The sequence below is a fragment of the Tamandua tetradactyla genome, chromosome 6 (genome assembly GCF_023851605.1).
Source record: "Tamandua tetradactyla isolate mTamTet1 chromosome 6, mTamTet1.pri, whole genome shotgun sequence".
Classification (NCBI taxonomy): domain Eukaryota; kingdom Metazoa; phylum Chordata; class Mammalia; order Pilosa; family Myrmecophagidae; genus Tamandua; species Tamandua tetradactyla.
Window position 1 is genome coordinate 70909927 of NC_135332.1, and position 24708 is coordinate 70934634.

The 24708-nt window shown below is 45.7% G+C and overlaps 1 protein-coding gene across 8 annotated transcripts in view; it reads right to left on the reverse strand.

Annotated features, from left to right (window-relative positions):
- The window catches only part of DNAH17 (dynein axonemal heavy chain 17), a 146265-nt gene that overhangs the window by 106966 nt on the left and 14591 nt on the right, over nucleotides 1-24708 (reverse strand). For 7 of the 8 annotated variants that reach the window (XM_077166118.1, XM_077166115.1, XM_077166117.1 and 4 more), the window contains exons 8-18: nucleotides 24547-24699; nucleotides 24336-24425; nucleotides 22780-22947; nucleotides 22407-22523; nucleotides 12987-13252; nucleotides 11947-12142; nucleotides 9628-9774; nucleotides 7351-7459; nucleotides 6219-6322; nucleotides 4847-4987; nucleotides 1094-1237 (exon numbers count right to left, since the gene is read on the reverse strand). In XM_077166118.1, coding sequence (XP_077022233.1) covers nucleotides 1094-1237; nucleotides 4847-4987; nucleotides 6219-6322; nucleotides 7351-7459; nucleotides 9628-9774; nucleotides 11947-12142; nucleotides 12987-13252; nucleotides 22407-22523; nucleotides 22780-22947; nucleotides 24336-24425; nucleotides 24547-24699 — 1635 coding nt within the window. The remainder of the gene's footprint in view (nucleotides 1-1093; nucleotides 1238-4846; nucleotides 4988-6218; nucleotides 6323-7350; nucleotides 7460-9627; nucleotides 9775-11946; nucleotides 12143-12986; nucleotides 13253-22406; nucleotides 22524-22779; nucleotides 22948-24335; nucleotides 24426-24546; nucleotides 24700-24708) is intronic. The other variant, XM_077166116.1, reaches the window with a different exon arrangement.

Below are 24708 nucleotides of genomic sequence, written 5' to 3' on the forward strand. Positions count from 1 at the left end.
CTGTTAGCCCGTTTTGGGGACCGACAAGGCTGTGGGTGCCAGGGACAAGGCAGTCTGCCAATCTTGTGCTTAAGGTGATGGAATCAAGGTTAGCCCTAACACATCTCCCAAAGTGTGGGCCAAGCCCTCAGGTAGCTGTGAGATGCACTCAGCACTAACCTACCCCAAAGCTCATGTTCATTCTTGGTCCTGCGGGTGCTTGACTCATCAGCCCATCAACCAAGGGCCATTTAGTGGCATCCAAGTGCTTTGCTAAGTAGTACAACCGTCAAGAACTCAGATGACCAGCCCTTTCTAGAGACTACAATGCCTACCATTAGAGTTTCTAGAAAGGGCATGCAAACATGCAGACTCCCTGGAATTGTTTGAGAGCACTTTGTTAAGCAGTACATCGCCATGCTTTCAATGGCATCTATCCTTGCTTAAAGAACGACTAGCTAACTTCATCACTGTTATGTCGGCTTTCTGTCCTCGGTGGTGATGACTAGTTCATCAACAGAATTGGGGTCCATGATTGTCTGATCAGCAATTGGCCTTTGAGCCCTGTGTGCTGGGTTCAAATGCCCATCGCCCACGCCTCTGGCATCTCGCTGCTCTCACCATGCTCCTTTCCTGTTGACAAGTAGGTGGGATAAGGAGTTTTTAATCTGATCCTAGTGGCAGGATTCAAAACTGTGCAGGAACCATTGTCATAGAATTCCGCAGACTGGGAACAGTTCATCCCCATGGAGGACATACCAGGATGAAACTGACCAGCAGCTCCTATTTACTGACCTGCTTTCTGTGTCCACTCAGCTTGGTGAGGGTCGAGCAGGTTAGTGGCAGTTGTTGCAGGAGGAGAGAACCACCCTTATCAACCTGAGCGAGTGGCAGTGTATCTGCTTTCCCTCCCCGGGCAGTCAGGTGGGAGTATTTTCTCTGATCCATCTGGGTATTCTACACGGTGACCAACCATCCCAGGTGCCCGGAATAAGGGGGTCAGTCCTGGGATGCAGTTCCCAAGCAACCCAGGACGAGTTGACCACCCTAGGTAGATTTTAATAAGCCCAAGGTATAGATTCACACACTTTCATACCTCACCATTAAAACTTACATCCATAGCCATGTTGTCCGTTAGATAAATTAAGGAATTGCGAATAAACTGGTCAAATTCATCCAAGACCATGTTGTCAATATAGATGACATAATCCTTCCAGGACAGGCTTTGGGTATCGGCTTTTAAAAGTTCTGCATTTTCCTGCAAACAGAACCATACGATTAGCTGTTATTTCATTGTTTCAGTCACTCTTTAATTTATTCAATGATTCTGGGCTACACTTGCCCTGCCCACCACGCTCCAAGCACGTGGATCTGCTTTTTGCTCTGTGAATGTGCCAGGCTCTTTCCCATGTCAGAACCTAGCACATGTTGCTCTCCTCCATTCTCACAAGTCTTGCATCTCCTAACACTTTAAACTCTAGTTCAAATGTCACCTCCTCCCGATGGCCCTCCTTGACTACCCCATCCGTCTCAGGTTAGGCTCCTGTCCTGGCCCCCACCTGTATTCTCTCTAGCAACCCATTGTCTGTTTCCATCATGGCACAGATGATGACTCTGAATTCTTTTGTCTGTCTCCCTGCTAGACACAAAGCTGCATGAGAGGCCCTGTTGTACCTCTAGAGTTTAGCAATATGTCTGGGACAGAGCAAGTCTTCGTGGATGGGTGGTGAATGCATGCAATGATGGATGCATGCATGCATAGATGAATCCACGAGACACTGAGTGCTCGAGGAGAACGTAAAGATGGATATGACCTAGTCTATAACCTCAGACAGTTATATTCTAATCAGGGGAAGAAGACATAGGCACAAATAACTTCAGTGTGAGATAAAAAGAAATGAAATGATTGTCATGGGAGTAGAGGAGTCTATGGCGAATATGTGGTAATAAAGCCTCACATAAAAAACACTGCTGTCTCTCACAACAGCTGGGAAACAGGTGAGGCTGTCTTGTGTGCCTGCTTGCTTCTGCCTCACTTGGGTTCCTGTTGCCTGCTGCTCAGCCTCAGCCTCGTGATCCTAGCCCCTCGCCTGTTGGTTTGCTCTGCTCACAGGCTCTGACCGTCTCCTAACCCCAAACGGCCAGCCAAATTGATCTCTTCTGTGCTCTACTCCCAACACATCTGAGAGAAGTAATAGGTAGCGTGTTTGCAGTTTAACACTGTTTTATTTCCCCCATTGGAGCAGTTGCAGGTCTACAGGAAAATCATGCAAAAAATACACGTTCCCATATATGCCCCACCCCACAGTTTTCCCCATAATCAACATTTTGCATAAGTGGGGTACCTTTGCCACAACTGATGAAACAATATTACGATAATTATGTTATTAGCTCTAGCCACTGTTTGCATTAGGTTTCACTATTTGTGTTGTATGGTTCTATGGGTTGTGGGTTTTTTTGGTGGTAACTTATATTCAACCTAAAATTTCCCTTTTTATCTCTTTTCAAATATAAAATTCAATGGTGTTAATTACATTTGCAGAAATGTGTGTCCATCACTATTATCCATTGCCAAAGCTTTTCCATCACCCCAACAGAAACGACATACCACCTAAACATTCATTTCCCACTCCCCACCCCCACTCGGCCTATATTTTATTTTCTGACTTAATGAATTTGCATATTCTGCCTATCAATGAATTCGTGTAGTATTTTTCCTTTTGTTTCTGGCTCATTTCACTCAACATATCTTCATGGTTCACCCATGTTGTAGCATACATCAGAACTTCTTCCACTTTTATGGCCGAATAATATTCCATTGTATGTATATACCATATTTTATTTATCCATTCTTTGGTTGGTGGACAGGTGGGTTGCTTCCGTCTTTGGGCAATTGTGAATAATACTGCTGTGAATATTGGTGTGCAAATATTTGTTTGAGTCTCTGCTTTTCATTCTTTTGGGTATATACCTCGAAGTGGGACTGCTGAGTCATAAGGTAATTCTATACTGAGCTTTATGAGGAACTGCCAAACTAACTGTCTTCCACAGTGGCTGCAGCATTTTACATCCCCACAGCAAGGAATGAGTATTCCTATTTCTATATATCCTCTCCAACAATTGTTGTCTTTTTTTTTTTCAGTTATAGCCATTCTATTTATTTAATTAATTAATTTATTAATTTATTTTTACATGGGCAGGCACCGGGAATCGAACCCGGGTCCTCTGGCATGGCAGGCGAGCATTCTTGCCGGCAGAGCCACCATGGCCGGCCCAATAGCCATTCTAATGGGTGTAAAATGGTTTATCATGGTTTTTATTTGCATTTCTCTGATGGCTAAGGACGTTAAGCATTTTTTATGTGCACTTTGGACATTTGTATATCTTCTTTGAAGAAATATCTATTCAAGGTCTTTTGCCCATTTTTTAAATTGGTTGTTTACCTTTTTGTTATTAGTTGTAGGAGTTCTGCATATTAAACCTTTGTCGGATATGCGGCTTGGAAATATTTTCTCCCGTTCTGTAGGTTGTCTTTTTACACTCATGATGAAGTCCTTCATTGCACAGAAGTTTTTGATTTTGATGAAGTTCTATTTATCTACTTTTTTCTGTTGTCGCTCTTTCTTTCAGTGCAATATCTAAGAAAGCATTGCTTAACATAAGATGTTTTCCTATATTCCCTTCTAGAACTTCTATAGTTTTGGTTCATATATTTAAGTTTTTGATCCATTTTTTCTTTTTTTATTGACAAAAAGAACATACAAACACAAACATTCTTAACGTACAAACATTCTATACATGGTGTACAATCAATGACTCTCAATATCATCACGTAATAGTATATTCATCACCATGATCATCTTTGACCCATTTTATTTTTTTTAATACAGTACGGAGTAGGGGTCAAAATCTATTCTTTGGCATAGGGATGTCTACTTTTCCCAGCATCGTATATTGAAGAGGCTATCCTTTCTCCATTGAGTGGACTTGGCCATAGATGTGGGGGGTTATTTCTGAACTCTCAATTCAGTTCCATTAGTCTATTGTCTGTCCTTGTGCTAGAACCACCTTGCTTTGATTACTCTAAATTTGTAATACATTTTAACATCAGAAAGCACTAGTCCTCCATCTTCATTTTTCTTTTTCAAGATGGCATTGGTTATTCAGAGCCCTTACCCTTCTATATAAACTTGATGATTCGCTTTTCTGTTTCAACAAAGAAGGCTGTTGGGATTTTGACTGGGATTGCTGAATCCAGGCTACCATTCTGCATTCTCCCTCTGGAGGTGAAGATTCTCCCAGAGGACAGCAGGGATGCAGCCTCGCGTACCCTTGAGGCAGCTGAATACTCGGGAACAGCCTGCAATCTAGGCAGCTGAGCTGGGGCATGTCATCTCAGTGTCCCAATTCAAAGGCGCTGGCACCCTTAGCCCATGCACACAGTCGCTTGCTCCTCTTTCTTCACGTGGCACTGCTTCTTGCCCATCCTCGGGGGTGGAAAGTTCACGAAAGACACCAGACAAACTCACATAGCCCCTGCCCCAAGTAGCTTATTCCTGGAAAACAAGACTTGTTGGTCTTGGGTGGAGATGTCACTTGCCTGTCCCAGTTCTGCAGGATGGGGAGATCTGCTTCCTCAGAACAGAGGAGGGCAGAAGCCACAAGAGAACTCAGGCTTCAAGGAGCACAGTGAAGACGGTCTGTTATTTTAAGATGAGACGCTCTTGGATTAAAGAGCTTGAACTTCTCTGGCCGGTAAGAAATGTGGAGTTAGTTATTTTTGTCAACTCTCTATCCCTGCCTTTTTTTCTGTCCCTTCTACTGAGAGCAAGAGGACCCTCCAAGGACCTCCTTGGCATTTCCTTACCGCAACCATGGCTTGGATCCTCAGGCCAGCGTCCTTGACCGCCGTGTAGCGCCTATTGAGATTGGCCATTCTTCCATCCAAGTCCAAGAGAGCCTCTTTTTTATTGTCCTTCCTTTCAAACATCGGGTTGGTTGACCAATCCTGAAAGGAAAACGGTAGAGAAAAGATGGTTTGGAAGGAACTCAGTTTGTTCTAGCTCCTTCACTGCACGCTCTTTGCCGTGGGTTTCCCCATCCCTGGTTGATCTGGAAGAGAATTTCCTCTGGCCTGCACACTTCTGGGGTTACTGAGGACCTGGGGTGAACTGACCATTGACCAAAGGGCTTTAGGTGATTTAAATCAAAACCAACCAGGGTTAGGGGAGCAATTATCCTTTCTGTATAGATTTTCCTTGCTCTTAGCATATAATTTTGCCTGGAGTATTCCTGTGACTGCTGATTAATACACTGGTTGTCATTATATTCGTATGAAATTACCACTTGTGAAGGTCAAAAACGGTTGAATATGGGCAATTTCATGCCAATATTTCTCCTAATCATTAATCATTTTGTCTTTAAACTTGTGATACTATTTTGTTTCAGGCGTTTCTAATAAAAAGCACATATCTGCATTTTTAAACAACCCAGTCTGCATGTTTTGATTTTTAATGATTTAAATGTATTGTCAAAATAACATTGGCCTTTTCTTTTGTTATCATGTCTTATCTTTTCGTGTATGTTCTTTCTTACTGTTTCTTTTGTCCATGGTGTTTTACTTTAGAGTATTTTATTTGCTTTTATTTTCTGTAGTGATTTGGAGAGTAGAAATTCTGCTAGTGCTTCTCTTTAAGTTTATCAAAGCCATACATTAAACATGTCTCTGATTATAGAAATAAAGAGCAAACAATTACTTTGACCTTGCTTTGTTCATGTTTAGGAATTTAGCATATTTCTACTATTTAGAAATTTAGCATACCTCTAATCCTCTTGCCCACCTTTTTCCTTCCTTATACTTCCAATTACTGATCACAATTTATTACCATGAGTATTGTTTCTACCATGTACATTTTCTTTGCCTGTATTGCTTTTGATTTGTGAATGTGACTTTTGCAACCATATTTAAGTTATTTATACTAATCTCTTTGTATTTAAATGGTTCCAATGCTCACTGCCAGTCTTTTTAAAATGCAAATTTTCTCTTTGGTGTTCTTGAATGTGGTTCATCTCTTAGTGGCCTGGAGTAGATCCTGGAGTAACTGTCTCAGGAAGGGGGTCGCTGTGACATTGCTTGTGGCGGCCTGCTGTGCCATGGAGTGGCCCTTTCTGTGAGCACCTCCACTCGGGTCTCCTGGGTCTCCATCTGAAGCCTGCTCTGTACTTTACAGCTCACTCACCTTCATAGCCTGGGAAATTGCTTCTATATTTTGCTTGGCTTTTTGCATCCTGGTCTGCAAATCATGTAGAATCTCTCGCATTTCTTGGATATATTCAAACACATCTAAAATGTAAGCACAAAGAAATGTTACAAAATGAATGATTTAGCAAGATGGAAACTCTTCTTGGGTTGGCTTAACTCATCATATTATTCTGAGGCAGCTCTTAAGAAACACGTCTACTATTTCAGGACAGGATGCAGAAGTCATTCGGAGCTCTCTGGAATGAGATGTTGGGGATTAATGCAGATTGTGCCTCCCTGGAAGCAGGATTTCCCTATCCCGAAACATGTGGTCCATTAATTCCACCCAGGGAGCTCAGACTTCTGATGGTAAAGGACTTCCACTCCACATGCTCCAGCTCCTTCAGCCATACCCAGAACTCCACAGAGACTTGAGCTTCTTCACGAAGCCCTCAACAAAAGGAGCAAAGTAACTGGAAAAGAGATGTGTTCTCAGACAGAAGTGAGGAAAAAAAAAGGGCATGGCTTCTTTGTACAGAATCGCCCAGAATAGACTCCAACTTCAATTAAGTGGACTGTACCATTTGGCTCCATCTTCAGGTTGAAATAGCGGGGGCGGGACATGGTGGAGGAGGACTGGAAAGGTGGCACACTGCCAGAAGGTCTTGGGGGAAAACGGAGCCTCCCCAAGCTGCATGCACATCAACGGAGCTGGAAGTGGGTCCAGGCGATGGGTGGGTGGGGGGTGTTCTAGACGGTTGGTGATGAGATGAAGGTAGGAATGGGAGTCACAGGGACACGTCTTTCTAATTATCTATAGTCTGCTCTGAGCCAGCTAAGATGCCCGCTTCTGTGCTTTGACCGTCTCCTGTGTTCATGTGGGCATGGAACTCTAGCAAGCTGGGCTTGGAAGTTCCCAAGTGATTATAAGCAAAACAAATAGGCTCTTTGGGGACTGGGCAGTGGAGAGAACCATCTTATAGTTTTGAAAATAACCCTCATGCAACTAAAGCAGACTCAGCAAGCCAGAAGGCAGAAGAGGCTGCCACTGGTGTGTTCTAGGACAGAAGCTGGGCAGGTTGGACCCCCCCCCCAATTTAACCCAAGTGGAAAGAAAGTGGCCTTGGTACCTTCGCTGTTCCAAAACAATGTCGTTTCAGAGGTTAATAACTTGACGTCAATTGCTTCCAATTCTGACTTTATCAGTGGAAATTCTACCTCCATCACGGTGGTCTTTATCTACAAAACAAAGGCTAAAATTTTAGCATCTCGTTCCTATTCCAACCAGATTTTAAATTGTCCTATGAATGCTAAGGATTTTTATCACTCAGTATCAAACAAAGCAACTGCAGTTAGGGTTACCTGACTGGGAATCATATATATAAATTATGTAGTTAAATTTCAGGAGACTTGAACTTTTAAAATGAATTTGGTCACCAAGGATATATATGTATATACTTAACTCTTAATTATCCATTTATGGTGGGCGGGTAAGGAGATGGAAATATTGCAATGCAAAAACAGCAAGTGTATACTCCAGATCCTTTAGTTTTGGGTTCAGAGACAGCTTAAAAAAAAGTATTCATGGAAAACTGGAGCATTTCTGGCTTAGCCAGCCCCAATCTCTTCTTGGTCCAAAGTTAAAGCTCAAAATCTGGTTATGCAAAGAGCAGGAATTCAAGGACGTGAAGAGAAAGAATTCTAATTGTTAACAGATTCTAGAAAAGGCAAATTCAAGGAAAGGCACTTAAACAGTCATTTCATAGTTTGTAGCACAAGGAAACGAGGTGATTAAAACTATATCTTGATGGTAGCCTGTGGCAAACTTTGGGATCTGTCCTGTAACTACTTGTTGAAGAGTGCTTTGAAAACTATTACTTTTTTCTTTCTGAGCTTTGCATATGTGTTATATTATACAATAAAAAAGTTAAAAAAAACTGTATTTTGAAAAATGAAATGAAAATGAGTTTTATTTTAGCTGCTATTGAACAAATTTTAGGTTATACTGCAATCGTATTCTAATTCTTGGAGTGGAGTAAAGGAATGGATCTGTAGCTGATATTTTGGCTGGAGGAAGAGGGTATGTTTTTTTGACAAAATTGCAGGACACGCTTCATTTCCACTCCTGCTTTCCCAGCCAGGACATGGAGCTGGTCACTTCTGCGAAGAGCAGGCTTCCTCGGTTTCCCCAAAGCCTTGCTCCACATTTGTCCGTATTCGAATCCTTCTCTTCTGAAGCATCTAAGGTAGCCACTGAACTCTTGGGCCGGTCAAATGCATGGCATCTCTCTGGTCACCATTCCCTGCATAATGTGTCTTGTAAAGGAAAATGTTGATGATAAAAACACCCTTTGACTTTCCAATATTGCCTTTGCCATTTCTTTCTCTTATAGGAGGAAGGCATATGGGCATAGCACGCTCGAGTTAGTACCACACCTGATAAAACTTAGCAAGAGAGCTGGACCTTCTGTACAAGACAAGATGCATGCCAGGGTGGGAGAAGGGGAGCAGGGCCTGGCCTGAACGTAGGGGTCACTCTGCCCTGAGCAGCGGTGTCAGCCATGGAACCCAACATGGCAGCAACTCCCAGCAGAGCAAGCATCTGTGTCAGAGGGGTGGTCTGCGTGGATCTAGAAACGGGACCCTCCTCTTCAAGAATCTGGCCTTGCACACACGTCTCTTGGACAGAGCAAGGCTTGAGAGAGAAAGAAAAGGTATTCCGAGTCGCGGGCAGTTGTTCCAGTAGGGGTGAGCAACATAATTCTACTCAAGCTGGCTCAAGTCCGTGTGCCACAGAATGAAGGATCCAAACGGCCCCCTTCCAGACACCAGGGCAGGTCGGGGTCCCCAGGGGCTGGACCTGGAAGGGCCACATCAGGCCCTCCTCTGTCGCTCAGGTCCTCCTGTTCCTTGCTCAACCTTCTCTGATCATCCACTCCACTCTCCGTGGAGCAGTGATATTTCTGCTCTCGGTTTCTCGGCAATCCCTTGACTCTGGCAGGTATGTGGCTTGGACTTGTCCTGTGATCCTTTTCTCTGCCAACCCTCACCCAGCAGACACATCCTTCCCAAGGACCCAATTCCAAATTCCCAGGACTCCAAGGACAGGGAAGCTTGTTGGAGCTCAAGGGTCCATTAGAGAGGGAGGAAAGAGGTCAGAGTCGGGGAAGATGTGGGGACAGAAGAGAGGTCGGGGAGAGAGAGAGGTTGGAGGATGGCAGGCTACTGGTCCTGGGGATGGAGGAGGGATGAAGAATGAAGACAGCTGCAGGCATAGGGACTGCCCCTTGGCCCTTGCCCTCCCTCCTGGTGGCTGGTTCAGCTCGGAACTCTTACACTTGCGTTTGTTCTAAATGACCACAGGAACTTGGTAAGAGGTGAAACAAAACAAAACTTCAGCAACTCACCTCATTATACCAACCGACGATGAGTTCTAAGTTGCCCACAAACTTCCGGAAGGTTTCGTTCTGGGAGAACAAACTCTCCGCACTGTTGGGTATCTCCTTTTGTTGCTGAAAGTTAAGGCACTTGACCTCTCTCAGAACTGCCACTAGCTAAATGACAAACGAAGAGCGAAGAACATATCAGAAAGTAACCTCAATTGTACAGCATTTAGCACAGAAAAGAAGGTCTGTCCTGGGATGTTTTTATAGCCTGGGGAATGTCGAAGCTGGTGGGAGGCACTGTCAAGGTGGAGTCTCCTAGAAGGGTTCAGGAAATAGTATGTATTGGTCCTGTCCCAGAAAGCCGAGGTGGGTGGACAACATCATCATAACTTCCTGTTCTCCACCCTCTCCTTCTACCAGGCTATTTAGCAAAAGGATTTATGGCTTCACCTGGGTTCCCCCCTAGGATTTCACTCTCCCTCTTTCTTCTTCTCCCACCTGTGTATGACCCAGGAGATAAACAAGGACATCTTTTCCAACAGTGCACAAATTTCCATCCGCTGCAGCTAGCTTCTGCCCTCACCACCACCAAATCTGTTCTTCTCGAGGTCATCAGTAACCTCCATGTTCCTAAATCTATCGGTCACTTCTCAGTCCTCACCACGCCTGATCTCTCAACAGCCTAGAACCTGCAGGTCACTCCCTCCTCCTGAGGTTCCAGGACACCAGCCTCTCCTGGTCACCATTATCCATCTCTTTTGTTTCCCTTCCTGGGGACTTTCAGGTGGGAGAGCCACAAGGCGTGCTTCTTTGCAGCCCACTCACTCAAGGGCCTCTCACTTTGGGAGTCTCACCCAGCCTCATGCCTTTAAGAACCATCTATGAGTGGATGACTCCCACGTGTGTGTGTGTGTCCAACCTACGCTCCTCGTGATCCTCACTCAATACCCCCACAACACCTCCAGCTCAATAGAGCAGCCCATCTTTCCCCCACAACCTGCTCTACTAAGTCTCTCAGTGCCATCTCCACTGGAGGCAATTACTTGGCTTCTGGTCCATTCGGAGTCTCACTAGCACTATATTCAAATTATGCCCAGAGTCCAATCGCTTTTCACCACCATCTCATCATCTCTGGCCCAGATCATAGCCTTGGCCTCCTGACCCATGGCCCTGCTCTGCCCTTGCACAATCCCCACCCATTCTGCTCAGCACACAGCATTGAGAAGGCTCCTTTAGAAACAGCTAAGCTCCTGGGCTCCTCCACTCCCACCGTTGTGGTGGTGCCAACTCATTCAGAGTGAAAACCCAAGTTCTCCAAGGACCTCTGGGGCTCTACTTGCTTCCTGTCTGGCACCTCTCTGCTCCTCTGTTCACTACACCAGGTCCCACTGGCTGTTCCTAGAAAACACCAGGCATGTTCCTGCCTCCCGGTCATTTGTTTCTTCAGGCTTTCTGCTTGGCCAACCCCTTACCTCCTGTAAGGATTCGGTCAAATCTCACATCAGGGAGGCTTGTTCTGACCACAGCTAAAACTTCAGCCTGCCCCTATTCTTCCAGCTCTGTTGGCCACTCCTAACCTGCCCTTTCTGTTCTCTTTCCCAAGGTATCTGCCACCACCTTCCAACCTATGCTATAAAGTGCCACGTTCCGCAGACTTGCTGCTTACTCTCTCCCTCCCCATGGAGAAGAGAAGCTCTGGGAAGGCAGGAGATCCTTGTCTGTCTGGCTCACTTATTTATCCCAAGCACATGTCCATGGAAGGCGCTCAACAAATGCTTGTCAAATGAAAGAAAGGATGCATTTTAGTGAGTGGCAAGAATGCATTTCAGGGGCAAGACCCATGTCTGGGTATCCCCCTCTCTTCTGGTATCATGACCTGCATTCAAAGCAGGGCGAACACTTCTTCCTTAGGCCAGGTGGTGGGTCAGGGCTGTAGCTGTTCGGGCCCTCACTCCCCCTTTCTCTGCACAAGCCAACCCCACAAGGATGCTTTTTCACGGGATCACATGAAAAGCTGCCAAGCTTTAACATAACATACTCTTTGAAGCAATATGCAAGGATGCTCCTGCTTTGTATCTTATACCTTCACTCAGTCTGGGTTTTGAGACTTCATTTTCATCCTCCCATAGAAGGACATGCGTAAAAACAAAATGAAGCTTCAGGCTACCTTTCGCATCAACAAACCTCCCCCAATATGTGCTGTTGGAAAAGAGGGTTAGCCCCGGGAGCACAGGGGGGCCCCTGAGCTTGTCCCCCCCGCCCCAGAGAAAGCCCTGGCTCCCAGGCACGGTGGGTTTGCACAGGCTGGTCCCTGGGGTGCGGCGGGCAGCGGGCACCCACCGCTTTGCTGAAGTTGACGTGGATAAGGTTTGTGTTGATGTCTCGCTGTATCAGGGGCTGCCCCAGGTTGAAGTGGCAGTCCTGGTCCACGCGTGCCACCCACTCCTGGTAGGTCTTCTCCCGGCAGCTTTTCAGTAGCGCCATCATCTCCTCGTACTTCTGGTAGATAAGCTTGGCCTCCATGCCGCTCATGACCCTGTGGCAGAGCCAGGCCCGGCCTCACGCGGTGGACGCACCTTGCCAGGCCTCGTTGACCCCACCAGCCCCCGCGGCCAGGTCTCGGGGTGTGAGGGCAGACGGCCTGCTTTCTGTTTCTTGGAAGCTGACCGCCCAGGGAGAGGACGAGCTGGACCCTATCAGAGTCTTGCCCACTGAGAAGGCGTTTGGAGGAGGGGACTTGATCAGCATTTCTTCTGGGATTTGGTTTAGGAGAACAGGGTTTGGCCAACATGAAGTGTGGGGTTTTCTAGGGGCTTGGATATGCACCCAATAGGATAGCTATCATTTTTTAAAAAGGAAAATAACAAGGGTTGACAAGAAGGTGGAGAAATTGGGGAACCTTCGTGCATCACTGATGGGAATGTGAAATGGTGCAGCTGCTGGAGAAAAGAGTTTGGCAGCTCTGCGAAAGGTTAAACATAGAATTACCATATGACCCAGCAATTCCACCCCTGGGTATATATCCCCCAAGAACTGGCAGTGGGGACTCAATCAGACATTGGTACAGCAATGTCCACAGACTTGCTATTCACAGTAGCCAAAAGGTGGAAGCAACCCAAAGGCCCACCAACAGAGTAATGGACAAACAAACTGTGGCCCATCTGTACCATGGAATACCAGACAGCCATAAGAAGGCGTGATATGCTGACTCATTCCACTACATATGAATTTCAAACAACCTTGAACACATGATGCTGAGTGGAAGGAGCTAGACACAAAGGCGGCATATCGTGTGATTCCACTTCTACGCAATGCCCGGCATGGGTGAGCCATGGGGGTTGCAGCCCCGTGTGCCCCGGGCCCCAGGCATTGTGACTCACGGATGCTCAATGTGCTTGAGGTCCTTCCTCGGTGCCTCCAGCCTCTCCTGCAGTTCCAGGCTCCACTTGAGCTGCCCGGCCACGGGAGGCATGTTTTTGTGGATCGGGGGAATGTTTCCATCTGCAGAAGCTGCCATCTGGGTATCATACAAGACCTTGGTATTGTCCAGTTCCGTGTCAAACATCTCCAGCATGACCGAGTACCTGGGCGCCACCTCGGTGAGAATCAGAGGCCGCTCCAAGAGCCCTCCGCACATGTGCAGGAGCTGGGGACAAAGAGAGAGGCACACTTGCCAGTGTCCCCTCTGCCCTCCCTCGAGGCCCTGCCTCATCCTCAGCTGTGTGGCTTTTGCCAACCCCCAGGGGTGAGAAAACGTGCACACACCCCCCCCATCAAATAAAAAATTTCTTTCACCATTTCTTCACATCACAACTGTTTGAATTGACGCCTCTGTGTTTTGGGAGTTGGATTATCACGAGTTCCAAAATACTTGACTCGTAAACTCACGGTACCAATTTCATGGGTCCAGTACCTCAGAGAATTTGTTGGGTCCAAGAGCAGTCAGGGTTTGGTCAAAGGAAAGTTGAACGATTAAAAATGCACATGGACTTGAACAGTGAATAAAAAAGTATTTGCAAAGTCCCCTTGGGGGAATGGTGAGAAAGGGGGAAAATTCAACTTCCCCAAGTTGAATTCTTGATATTCTCACAAGCAGTGTGGACAACCAAAGCTATAGGCTGAGTCCCCAATCTTGGGGTTTGCTCATATGAAGCTCAACCCCACAAAAGATAGGTCAAGCCTACTTAAAATTAGGCCTAAGAGTCACCCCCAAGAGAACTTCTTTTGTTGCTCAGAGGTGGCCTCTCTCTCCAGCCAACACAACAAGCAAACTCACCACCCTCCCCGTCTCTACGTGGAACATGACTCCCAGGGATGCAGACCTTCCTGGCAATGTGGGACAGAAATCCTAGAATGAACTGAGGCTCAGCATCAAGTGACTGAGAAAAACCCTAGAATGAGCTGAAGCTCAGCATCAAGGGATTGAGAAAAACTTCTCGACCAAAAGGTGGAAGAGTGAAATGGCTGAGAGATTCCAGAGTCGAGAGGTTATCCTGAAGGTTATTCTTACATATTAAATAGATATCACCTTGTTAGTCAAGAGGTAGTGGAGAGGCTGGAGGGAACTGCCTGAAAATGTAGAGCTGTGTTCCAGTAGCCATGTTTCTTGAAGATGAGTGTGTGATGATATAGCTTTCACAATGCGACTGTGTGATTGTGAAAACCTTGTGCCTGATGCTCCTTTTATCTACCTTATCAACAGATGAATAAAACTTATGGAATAAAAATGAATAATAGGGGTAACAAATGTAAAAATAAATTTAGATTGAAATGCTAGTGATCAATGAAAGGGAGGGGTAAGGAGTAAGGTATGTATGAATTTTTTTTCTGTTTTCTTTTTATTTCTTTTTCTGAATTGATGTGAATGTTCCAAGAAATGATCATGATGATGAATATGCAACTATATGATGATATTGTGAATTACTGATTATATATGTAGAATGGAATGATCAAAAGTTAAGAATGTTTGCATTTGTTTGGTGTGTTTTTGGTACTTAAATTTTTTTTTTTAATTAATAAAAAAACATGCATGGCAGCAAAACTGCACTTGTATAATCAGGGCTTCCTCTGAGAGCTGGTGGAGGAAAATTTACTCACAAGAATTATTCCTTTTGGGAAGAGCATCACCATTTCCTAAAGGACGTGCTTAGGCAACAGAAACCATTGTTGGGAAATTTGGTTTGCTCTGAAAACCAGCTCTGAGGAGAAGGGGGACAAGGAGGGAGGGATACGAGAGGAAGAGCAGAACCACACTGGGTGCTGGGTGAGCGGGAAGGGGTGACTTCCAGACCTACGGGGGCAAGGGGGTGAGGGGCAAGGCTGGGGAAGGGACTATGAATAAGGTGCACAGGTGCCAAGGGCTGGACGCCTGGGCTGAGGGAACTTGAGCCCCTGAGGATTTGAAGGAATTACAGGGAAATCTTTGCACCCTTCACTACCATGACCCTGGGAGTTCTAGCCTGGTTTACTTAAGTCCCCAAGGAGCAGGAGGCCCCGAGGGTCTGGGTACCCTCTGCTGTATCATGTCCACGAGAGGGAGGCTGCACCCACCGCTCATTTAGCAGGGGCGCCTTCAATGTGCTTTAATACAAGGCCGTACCCAAATACATTCTGAAAGTGAGACCAAGCCTAGAACCTCTGCAAGTAGCTTATTGCCCTCATAGTCTGAGTATGAGGGGTACTTGGAATCGTTTTTGAGAAAAACTGTTAGTATAAGAGAATATTTTATCTAGGTATTTCAGTTCTGGTTCTGGTGGGGAGTGGAGGGTGACTCAGATGGGTTCTTTAGCAGAGTTTCATCAAGGCCATTGCAGAGGTGTGGCCAGGGTGTAGGGAAGCTCAGAGCACTGCAGGTACCTGGGGGGAACCTGGAAGGGTAAGGAGGGGCCCAGGATCCTGGAGAGATTGAGGCCATGTGGGACAACCCTGGGACAGGAGCCGATTGCAGGTCGAGGGGCACAGCCAGCCTGAGGTCCCCCTGGAACAAGGAGGTGAGTGGCTGAGCCTCACAGCCTTCCCCCTGCCCACCCCCTGCTGGGCCTCCCAGTTGGTCCAGCCAGCACGAGCCCCAGCCCTGGGGGCCCTGGAATGTCATTCTGGGTGGGCAGAGCGGCTCTGTATGTAAGGGGGGATGCTCCCAGTTGCATTTTCTTGGAGCTGGCAGGTGGGTACTATGCCCCGTATTTGTGCCCATTTTTTATTTAAAATTATGGTCTCCACACCTAAAAACGATCAGAATAAGACAAAGATGCCGACTGCCACTACTGTTATTCAACGTTGTGTTGGAAGTTATAGTCTTGGTTGGACAATTAGGCAAGGAAAAGAAAATGCATCCACATAGGAAAAACAAGAGGTAAAACTTTCCAGTTTGCAGATGACATGATCCTATGTGGTGAAAATCCTGAAAAATCTACAACAAAGCTACTAGTTAAAAACCAAATTCAGCAAAGTGAACCAAAATTCAGCGAGATCAACACCCAAAAATCAGTAGTGTTTCTGTACACTAGTAATGAACAGTCATAAGAGAAAATCAAGAAAAAATTCCATTTACAATAGCAACTAAAAGAATGAAATCCCTAGGAATAAATGTAACCAAGGACATAAAGGTCTTATATATGGAAAACTACAGAACATCACTAAAAGAAGTTAAAGAAGACTTAAGAATGTCCATGAAAAGACATTCTTGTTCATGGACTGGAGTCTAAATATTAAGATGTCAATTCTACCCAAAGCAATTTACAGGTTTGATGCAATCCCAATCAAAATTCCTTTCTTTGCAGAAAGGGAAAAGCCAATCCTCAAATTTATGTGGAAAGGTAAGGGGCCCCAAAGAGCAAAAGCCATCTTGAAAAAGAAGAATTAAGTTGGAGGACTCACACTTCCTGGTCTTCAAACTTATTGCAGAGTTACAGTAGCCCTCACAACTATAGCCAACTGATTTTTCAAAGGGTGCCAAGCCCACTCAAAGGGGAAACAGTCTCTTCAACAAATGGTCCTGGGGAAATAAGATATTCATATGCAAAATAATGAATTTTGACCCCAACTTCACACCATATAAAAAACTTAACTCAAAATGGACCAAAGACCTCAATATAACAACCAAAACTATAAAAATCTTAGAAGAAAACATAGGGAAGCATCTTCAGGACCTTGTGTTAAGTAATGGTTTCTTAGACTTTACATTCAAAACATGAAAAACAAAAGGAAAAAAAGATAGATAAATGGGACTTCAACAAAATTAAAAACTTCTGTGTATCAAAGGACTTCACCATGAATATAAAAAGACAACCTACAGTATGAGAGAAAATACTTGCAAACCACATGACTGATAAGGGTTTAGTATCCAGAAAATACAAAGAAATCCTACAACTCGGCAACAATAAGCCAATTAAAAAATAGGCAAAAGCCTGGAATAGACATTCTCCAAAGAAGATATGTAATTGCCCCCAAAAAAGCACATGAAAAGATGCTCAACATCATTAGCCACTAGGGAAATGCAATTCAAAACCACAAGATGCCATTTAGTACCCACTAGATTGGGTGCTATTCAAAACCAGAAAACGACAATTGTTGGAGAAATAGGAACACTCATTCATTGTTGGTGGAAAGGTAAAGTGGTCCAGCCACTGTGGAAGACAATTTGGCATTTCTTCAGAAAAGTAAGTGTAGAATTACCATATCACTTGACAATCTTTCTTCTAGGTATAAACCCAAAAGAATTGAAAGCAAATATGTGCACACTGATATTCATAGTGGCATTATTCACAATTGCCCAAAGATGGAAGCCACTCAATTGTCCATCAACCAATGAATGGATAAACAAAATGTGATACATATATATATATATATATATATATATATATATATATATATATATATAATAGAATATTATTCGGCTGTGAAAAAGAATGAAGTTCTGATACATGCTGGCACAAAATTGTGGATGTAATTAACACCACTGAATCGTATGCTTGAATGTGGGTAAAATGGGGCGATTTTAGATTTCAATTCGTTATTAGAAAGGAAAATTAAGCCCATAGGACTGTACAACACAGTGACCTCCTAATGTGTATATAAAGTTCCCCTTGTTGGTTTATGACCCTCCTGGCTTTTTGTCTTCTTTCCCGTGTTTCTTCCCTTCTTTTGATGTTTACAATTTTTTTTTTTTTTTTTTGCTTATGACTTCTGGCAAGGAAACTAATTTCATTTTCCACCAGGAGGATATCATGTGGAAAATTGCTCTAGAACTTTCCTGGCTGTGTGTGAATTACTGACAGTGAGAAATAGCATCCAGACAGCTTGGGAAACATGCTGGGAGTGGAAGGAAGAGATGGGAGGGAACCCCCCAGGGCTTCTAATTAGAGCACAGCATTGCTAAATGAGAAAGCAAATGTCCTCAGATACCAAAAGAAACATGAGCAGATGGAAATGGAAATGGCTGCTGGGAGACACCCTCCCTCACCCCTTGCTCCTTACTTTTCTATTTAATCTGCCATAGACTTAAAGACTTAGAAAAGGCCTCTTCTCCTTTTGGAGTATGCAGCGCGATCTAGGCTGCTGGGAAAGGGGAGTTGCTGGGTGAGGAAGCTGCGCCTTTTAAGGTCCAGCTCCTGGCACTGGGGTGCGGTTCGGCCCTGCAGGACACGATGAGGTTCTTCTCAGGCGCCTTTGTCACAGAGGGGCAAGTAGGGCGTGTGCGCTGTTGACCACTGAGGGGACAGACCCGGCAACTTGGATGGGACAACCCAACCCCGTCCTCCGTATGGGAAAAGCTCACAGAGTTGCAAACTTCCAGGCGACTTGGGGGTGAAGTCCCACCTGCAGCACCAGGAATGTCAGCCCACCCAGAGGGCATCCTGAATCAATTCTTAAAACTGATCTATGGGGGCCAAATCTATCCCCCAAACCGTGTGCCTTGGAATGCGTCTTGGGGTTCATCCTGTCCTGGCCTGATGACAAATTACTGCTCTGAGCCTGTTCTTCATCCTCGGGGTAGGGTGGCTGCGTGCCTCCCCGCCCCCACGGAGCTGTTTGTCACACGAGGCGATGCTGCATCGAGTCTCGGTTCTGGCCTTGCCTTTTAATTTTGGATACCCAATCACAGGCAAGAAACTGGTGTTTTCCGAATTAGAGGAGTGACCGAAAGCCCCGGCTGGGGGCCATTCGGCAACTGGAGCTTGGAGTCGGCACAGTCCTGGGGTCCCACAGTGACGCACGACCCCGGGGAGGCACGGTGTTCTGACCACGTCCAGAGGTGCCCACGTGCCCTGAGCTGGAGCCCCAGCCTGCTGCACAGAAAGAAGCTGCAAAGCACCTGCTGTGCGCCAGGCAGGGCACAGGTGCATCCAAACCAAGCCCCCACCTTCATGGAGTTCGTATTTGAGTTGGGGAGACAATGAACCTATGAAGACATCAGTAGCTCCGGGTGGGCCGAGTGCTGAGAATAAAAACAGCAGCGTGGGCATCGGTGGCGCTGGAGGGAGGGGAGGAAGGGGCAGCTGAGCCCAGGGAGGGTGATGGGGGCGGCCTCTCGGGTGACGTGGTGTTTGAATTGAGACATGATGGCAGTGAGGAGCTGGGGGCCCAGCTATTGGGGAAAGAGTGCTCCAGGAAGGACGGAAACAGCAAAAGGAGGCAGCGTGTTGACGGACATGCATTGATATTTTGCCTGGAGTGCCAATGCCAACTCTAAGACTTAACTGATCATCACATTTCCAGAGTATCAGAACCCCATGTGTTTGCCTTTTAGAAGAGAAAGAGCATGCTGGGATCTGTGTCCTGAGAGACCTTCATGTCCAGGGATGGGGCTTCCAGGGTGCCCCGGAGGTCCAGCCCTGACGTGGTCCAGGAAGATGGCCAGCTCCCCGGGCTGCCCATAGCCCAGAGTCCACCATGGGTGTCCGCCTGGCTGGGTGGCTCAGAACAGGGGCTGGCTCCCATGAGCACACACACAGGGAGCACAGAGGTAATCCATGAGGTCTAGAATCCAAGGCCAGAAATAAAGGGCTGGTGGAGCTCTGCTCAGGCAGTCTGAGGGCTGGTTGTTGGGAGGTTGCAGGTGTGGAATTATTCTGTGTCTGTAAGGCTTTTCTGTCTGGGTGGAAAGAGCATCTTTTGTGTCCTCCTGAGAAAATACCGACTTTTATAAATAGGTGGTGTCAGATCGTAACTACTGTAAAAAGGGCTTCCTAATAAGATCCCAGAGCAATTTGCTACCGGATGCAACTCTCACACTCACGTGCACCCATGCACTCCCTGAAAGTATCCACGCAGGGCCAGGACAGCGGGGAGACAAGTCACAGAGTGTGTCCTGTCCTGGGAAGAGGGTTGCTGTAAATAACCATTAAGTCCCACCCAAATGAAAGATTATGTGAAAATTTGCACACAGCAGAAGTGTAGTCACCTCCTAAGCGAGGAGTTCAGACTGGGCCCTGTTCTAGTCTGCTAGCTGCTGGAACGCAATGTACCAGAAACGGAATGGCTTTTAAAAGGGAGAATTTAATGAGTTGCTAGTTTATAGTTCTAAGGCCGAGAAAATGTCCCAATTAAAACAAGTCTATAGAAATGTCCAATCTAAGGCACTCAGGGAAAGATACCTTGGTTCAAGAAGGCCAATGAAGTTCAGGGTTTCTCTCAAGTGAGAAGGCACATGGTGAACATGGTCAGGTTCCCCTCTCATCTGGAAGGACACATGGTGAACACAGCATCATCTGCTAGCTTTCTCTCCTGGCTTCCTGCTTCATGAAGCTCCCCGGGAGGCGTTTTCCTTCTTCATCTCCAAAGTGCTGGCTGATGGACTCTCTGCTTCGTGGTGCTGCAGCATTCTCTGCTCTCTCTGAATCTCTCATTTTCCAAAATGTTTCCTCTTTTATCGGACTCCAGTAAACCAATCAAGACCCACCCAAATGGGTGGAGACATGTCTTTACCTAATCCAGTTTAACAACCACTCTTTACTAAATCACATCATCCAGAGAAATGATCTGATTACAGTTTCAAACATACAGTATTGAATAGGGATTATTCTACCTTTATGAAATGGCTTTTAGATTAAAACATGGCTTTTCTAGGGGGCATACATCCTTTTAAACCAGCACAGGCCCTTTGTCCTTTCCCTATTGTAAAATGACAAGCTCCTCAAGAAAGAACAGGGACTCTTTCTTAAGTGGGCTTCTAAATTGCAGAATGCCTGTAGTCTCATGCCAAGTGACTATTTTAAATAAATGGTAGGCTTTTCAGCTATAAAATAAAAAAGGATTTATGTATAAAATGCTTCTGAAGATTAGAACTGGAATTTTAAAAGTGAGCAAAGGAGAAGAGAAATTTAAAAGAAAATATCCAGAGATATATGGGGTGGGGGTTGGGGGAAGAGACAAATATAACTTTTAGAAATGCAAAAACATAACTGTTGAAATGAAAAGCTTAATGGCTTATTACATGGCAATCAGGCAGAGCAGAAGAGGGAATTATGAACTGAAAATTAGAGTTGAAGAAATTGCCCAGAATTCACAGAATTTCTGCAATGGAGGAGGTAGAAATTGTTAGATTAAGAGCTATGGAGGATAGAACAAGCAGGGCCAATATGTGTTGGACAGGTCTAATCAAAGTTCTAGAAGAGAGAAAGAGAGACATTTGGGAAGATGCAGAAATAAGGGCTGAACATTTTCCAGAATTGCTGAATCATGAATCCACTGGTTCAGGAAGCATAAGTGATTTTATGCAGGACAAATAAAAAGAAATCCATGCCTATATACGACATAACTTTTATTAGTTAGGATATAGGTCCAGAGACTGTAACCAAGAAAAACAACAACACAGTGACTTAGACAAATAGGAGCTAGTTTATTTCTCTTTTTCATTATAGTCAAAGCATAAAACAGCTGATATGGTGGCTCCAGGAAATCAGGGAATCCAGGTACCTCCTCAGTTGTCCCTCTATCATCCTCAACCTACAGCTTCCATCTCATAATCAAACAGGGCTGCTCCAGTGCCAACCATCACACCCTCATTCCAGGTGGCCAGAAAGAGAAGGCTCTCTCCTTTCTTTTTAAGGGCACCAACCAAGAGTTGCAAACATACTTCTACTTAAGTCCCATTGACTAGCCCCATGGCCAGCCACCTCTTGCTGCAAGGGAGGCTGGGGAATAAATCTAGGCTTCTTTGTGCATAGCTTAAACTTTTAATTCTATAGAGGGGAAAAATGGATTGGGGGAATGCCTAGCCTCTATGCTATATACTGAAACTACAGGGCAAAAAAGATAAAGAGAAGATCAAGCTCATACACAGAGAAAGGAGAAATCACTTATGACAGGTGACGGCAGACTTTTCAATAGTGAGACTGGAAGTAGCTGGTGGCGGACCTCCTCTAAGTTCTAAGAGATGATGCCTATCCACTAGAAGGGGAACACAGGGAAACTGCTGTTTCAAGTAAAATAAAGACATTTTTGGAAAAGCAAAAAAAATGAGAGTTTTACACTAACAAACCTTCACAAAAGGCACTTCTAAGGATGTACATTAGGAAGAAGAGAAATGACCTCAGAAAGAATGTCTGAAATGCAAGGAATGGTGTGCAAAGAAATTGGTAAATATATAGGTCAATATAAACAATTCTTGCCTGTATAAAATACTTATAATAACAATTTGTGGAGATTTTTTAAAAACGAGATAGAATTAGCATTCTACCCAACCCCATCGGATTGTCAGTTGGGAAAGGGGTGACTGAGTGTGGTAGATTATGTACCCCAGTAAATACATGCTCCTTTTTTTTTTTTGCACAGGCAGGCTCTGGAAATCGTGCACGTACCTTTGAACAAGACTCAATGGAAGTGCAGTCATCAAACGCTTGGCAAAAGATTGTGGCCAGCCTCCTGTCCAGATCTTGAATTTTGGTCTCAAAATCAGCGTAATCGTCATCAAAGCCCTAAAAAGAAACCCAAACAGTGGGCCTCGTCAGCGGCATTGTAAAGCAGGGGAGATGCAGGCTTCAAGGCTCTCGGGCCTGTGGAGGGGATCTGGGGGCTTAAAGACAAGCTGAAGCAGCACATGCCATGCTCCCCTCTCTCTGCAGAGGTTTCCTAGTCCCTGTTTGAGCGCTTTTGGGATTTCCCTCTGCCCATTTCCCTTCGGCCTTCCCGCCCCCCGGGCATTTATTCGGTCCCTCCGGGCGCCCGGCTCACCGAATCTCCGGGGTCCAAGGGGTCGTACTTGCAGTCAGCAAACACCTTCACCAGTTCAAAGACCTCGTCGTAAATCTGAGTCACCATGTTTCCGAAGATGTTCCCCCGAACTCCCCCGATCTCGATTTTCTCCAGCTTCAGAAATTCTATGGCGGTTTTATACAGATCCTCGTGGAGGAAGAGACAACACAGTGTCCTTAGTCCATTCACCTTCGGGAGCCAACTCAGCCCTTCAGTTGCTAGTCTCTGCCCCCTGGGATGGCCATCCCACACTCACAGCCCCTCCAAGTAGAAGTATAAATTCTACTTGGTCACATCTCCTTCTCCTCGAGGCTTTCCCCAGCTACAGTCGCCCACAAGGGTGCTTTCCTTTCCAGGCTCCCCCCATTTTACCACGAGCACCATTTGTCTTTTCCACTGAACCACGCTCTCTCTGTGTGGTTCTGGCTTCCTAAATGAGATGGCAAAGTCCCCAGCAGAGTACCAGGCACAGCTTAGCACCGAAAATGCCATGTGGAATTTGCACCACTCTGCTAAGCCGACACCAAGGTTGGGGTCATTTCTCCAAAGTGTCTTGGCTTTAAGAAGCCAGAAAACCTAAGCAAAGCCAAGCAAAGTCAAAGAAAAAGTCATCCCAGGAACGTGAGGCCTTGTCTGCTAACTGAAGAGGGTAACGGTGAGCCAAGGTTGGCACTGCCCCGCGGGGCTGCAGTGTGGCACGGCCTCTATTTGGTAGGGGGTGGAGGGCGAGGCCATTTTCCCCCTCCCAGAAGCTTCATCCTGATACAGAACCCATTAACGCAGGAACCAACTGCAGCGTGGCCAAGTTCTCAGCCTGGAGACTTCAGGCATCAGTGAGTACTCTGGTATAAATTTTGGGGTCCTCAGTGGGCCTCCCCACTGTGCCTCCATGGGGGTTTGCATGAGACTCACACAGGCCTGTGTGGGTCCCTGCCAATAGCCCCCTCCCTAAAATCAATGACTCTAAGGCAGCTTTTGTTTCTTTTTACGATACGAATAATACAAGTGAAAAAAAAAAAGGAAACGAGATAAACTATCCAGCAGTCCACCAAATGCAAAGTAGAACTTTCTTATCCTACTCATGTCTCTAAACCTCAACTCTCCTCCCCTGGGGAAACCATGCTGAGCCATCTTTAAGACTGTAATTTGCCATGGGTCGTTTCCATGTCTCCATCCTGTGCTTATGTGGGGTCTTTTCAAAGACTTCCATTTGTAACAATTTCATCCACTAACTCTCTCCCTTTGGCGACCAGCGTCCTGCCTCTTGGTCATTCAATGTGTCCTTAACGTCTTCATTGGCAGAAGACATCAGAAAAGGGGAGAAGGAGCCTAAATGGGCCATTTTTTGTTCTCACTGGATCCTTCCAGGCATAGGAGAAGCTGCCCCAGTGACTTTGTTTCCCCAGGATTTAAGAGTTTATTCTTTCTCTATTGGGAGATTGTTTTAAAGAGATGGATGGGGAGCTGCGGCTCTCCTAATATAAGTGTAGCCTGTGAAGAAGAGATGGTCATGTGAGCCAGGTTTCATTTTTTACCTCGATGGTTTGGATGCGATGGAAAAAGGAATTCATTCTGGAAAATGCAAGCGAAGAAGGGAATTCCCAAAGCACGGGCTCTTTATCCTTCTAGGAGAGAGAGAAAAGGTTGTGTTTGTGTCCCATATTCCCGCTTATCCAAAAGCTGGACGCCATATAAATACCTTGACCTGTTCTCTCTCTGATTCTTGCTCTGCTTGTCGCGACCTACCTTAAAGAAAAGCCTCATGTTTGCACAGCAGAAGTCGTAAGTCCGGTAGAGTGACCTCAGAACGTTCACAGACAGAGTGATGCCGGTCAGGACTTCCTCTATCTCCCCTTGCAGACCTTTTAGCACTTCTTCCGGGCTCAGGAACGTGCGGGTCTGGGCCAA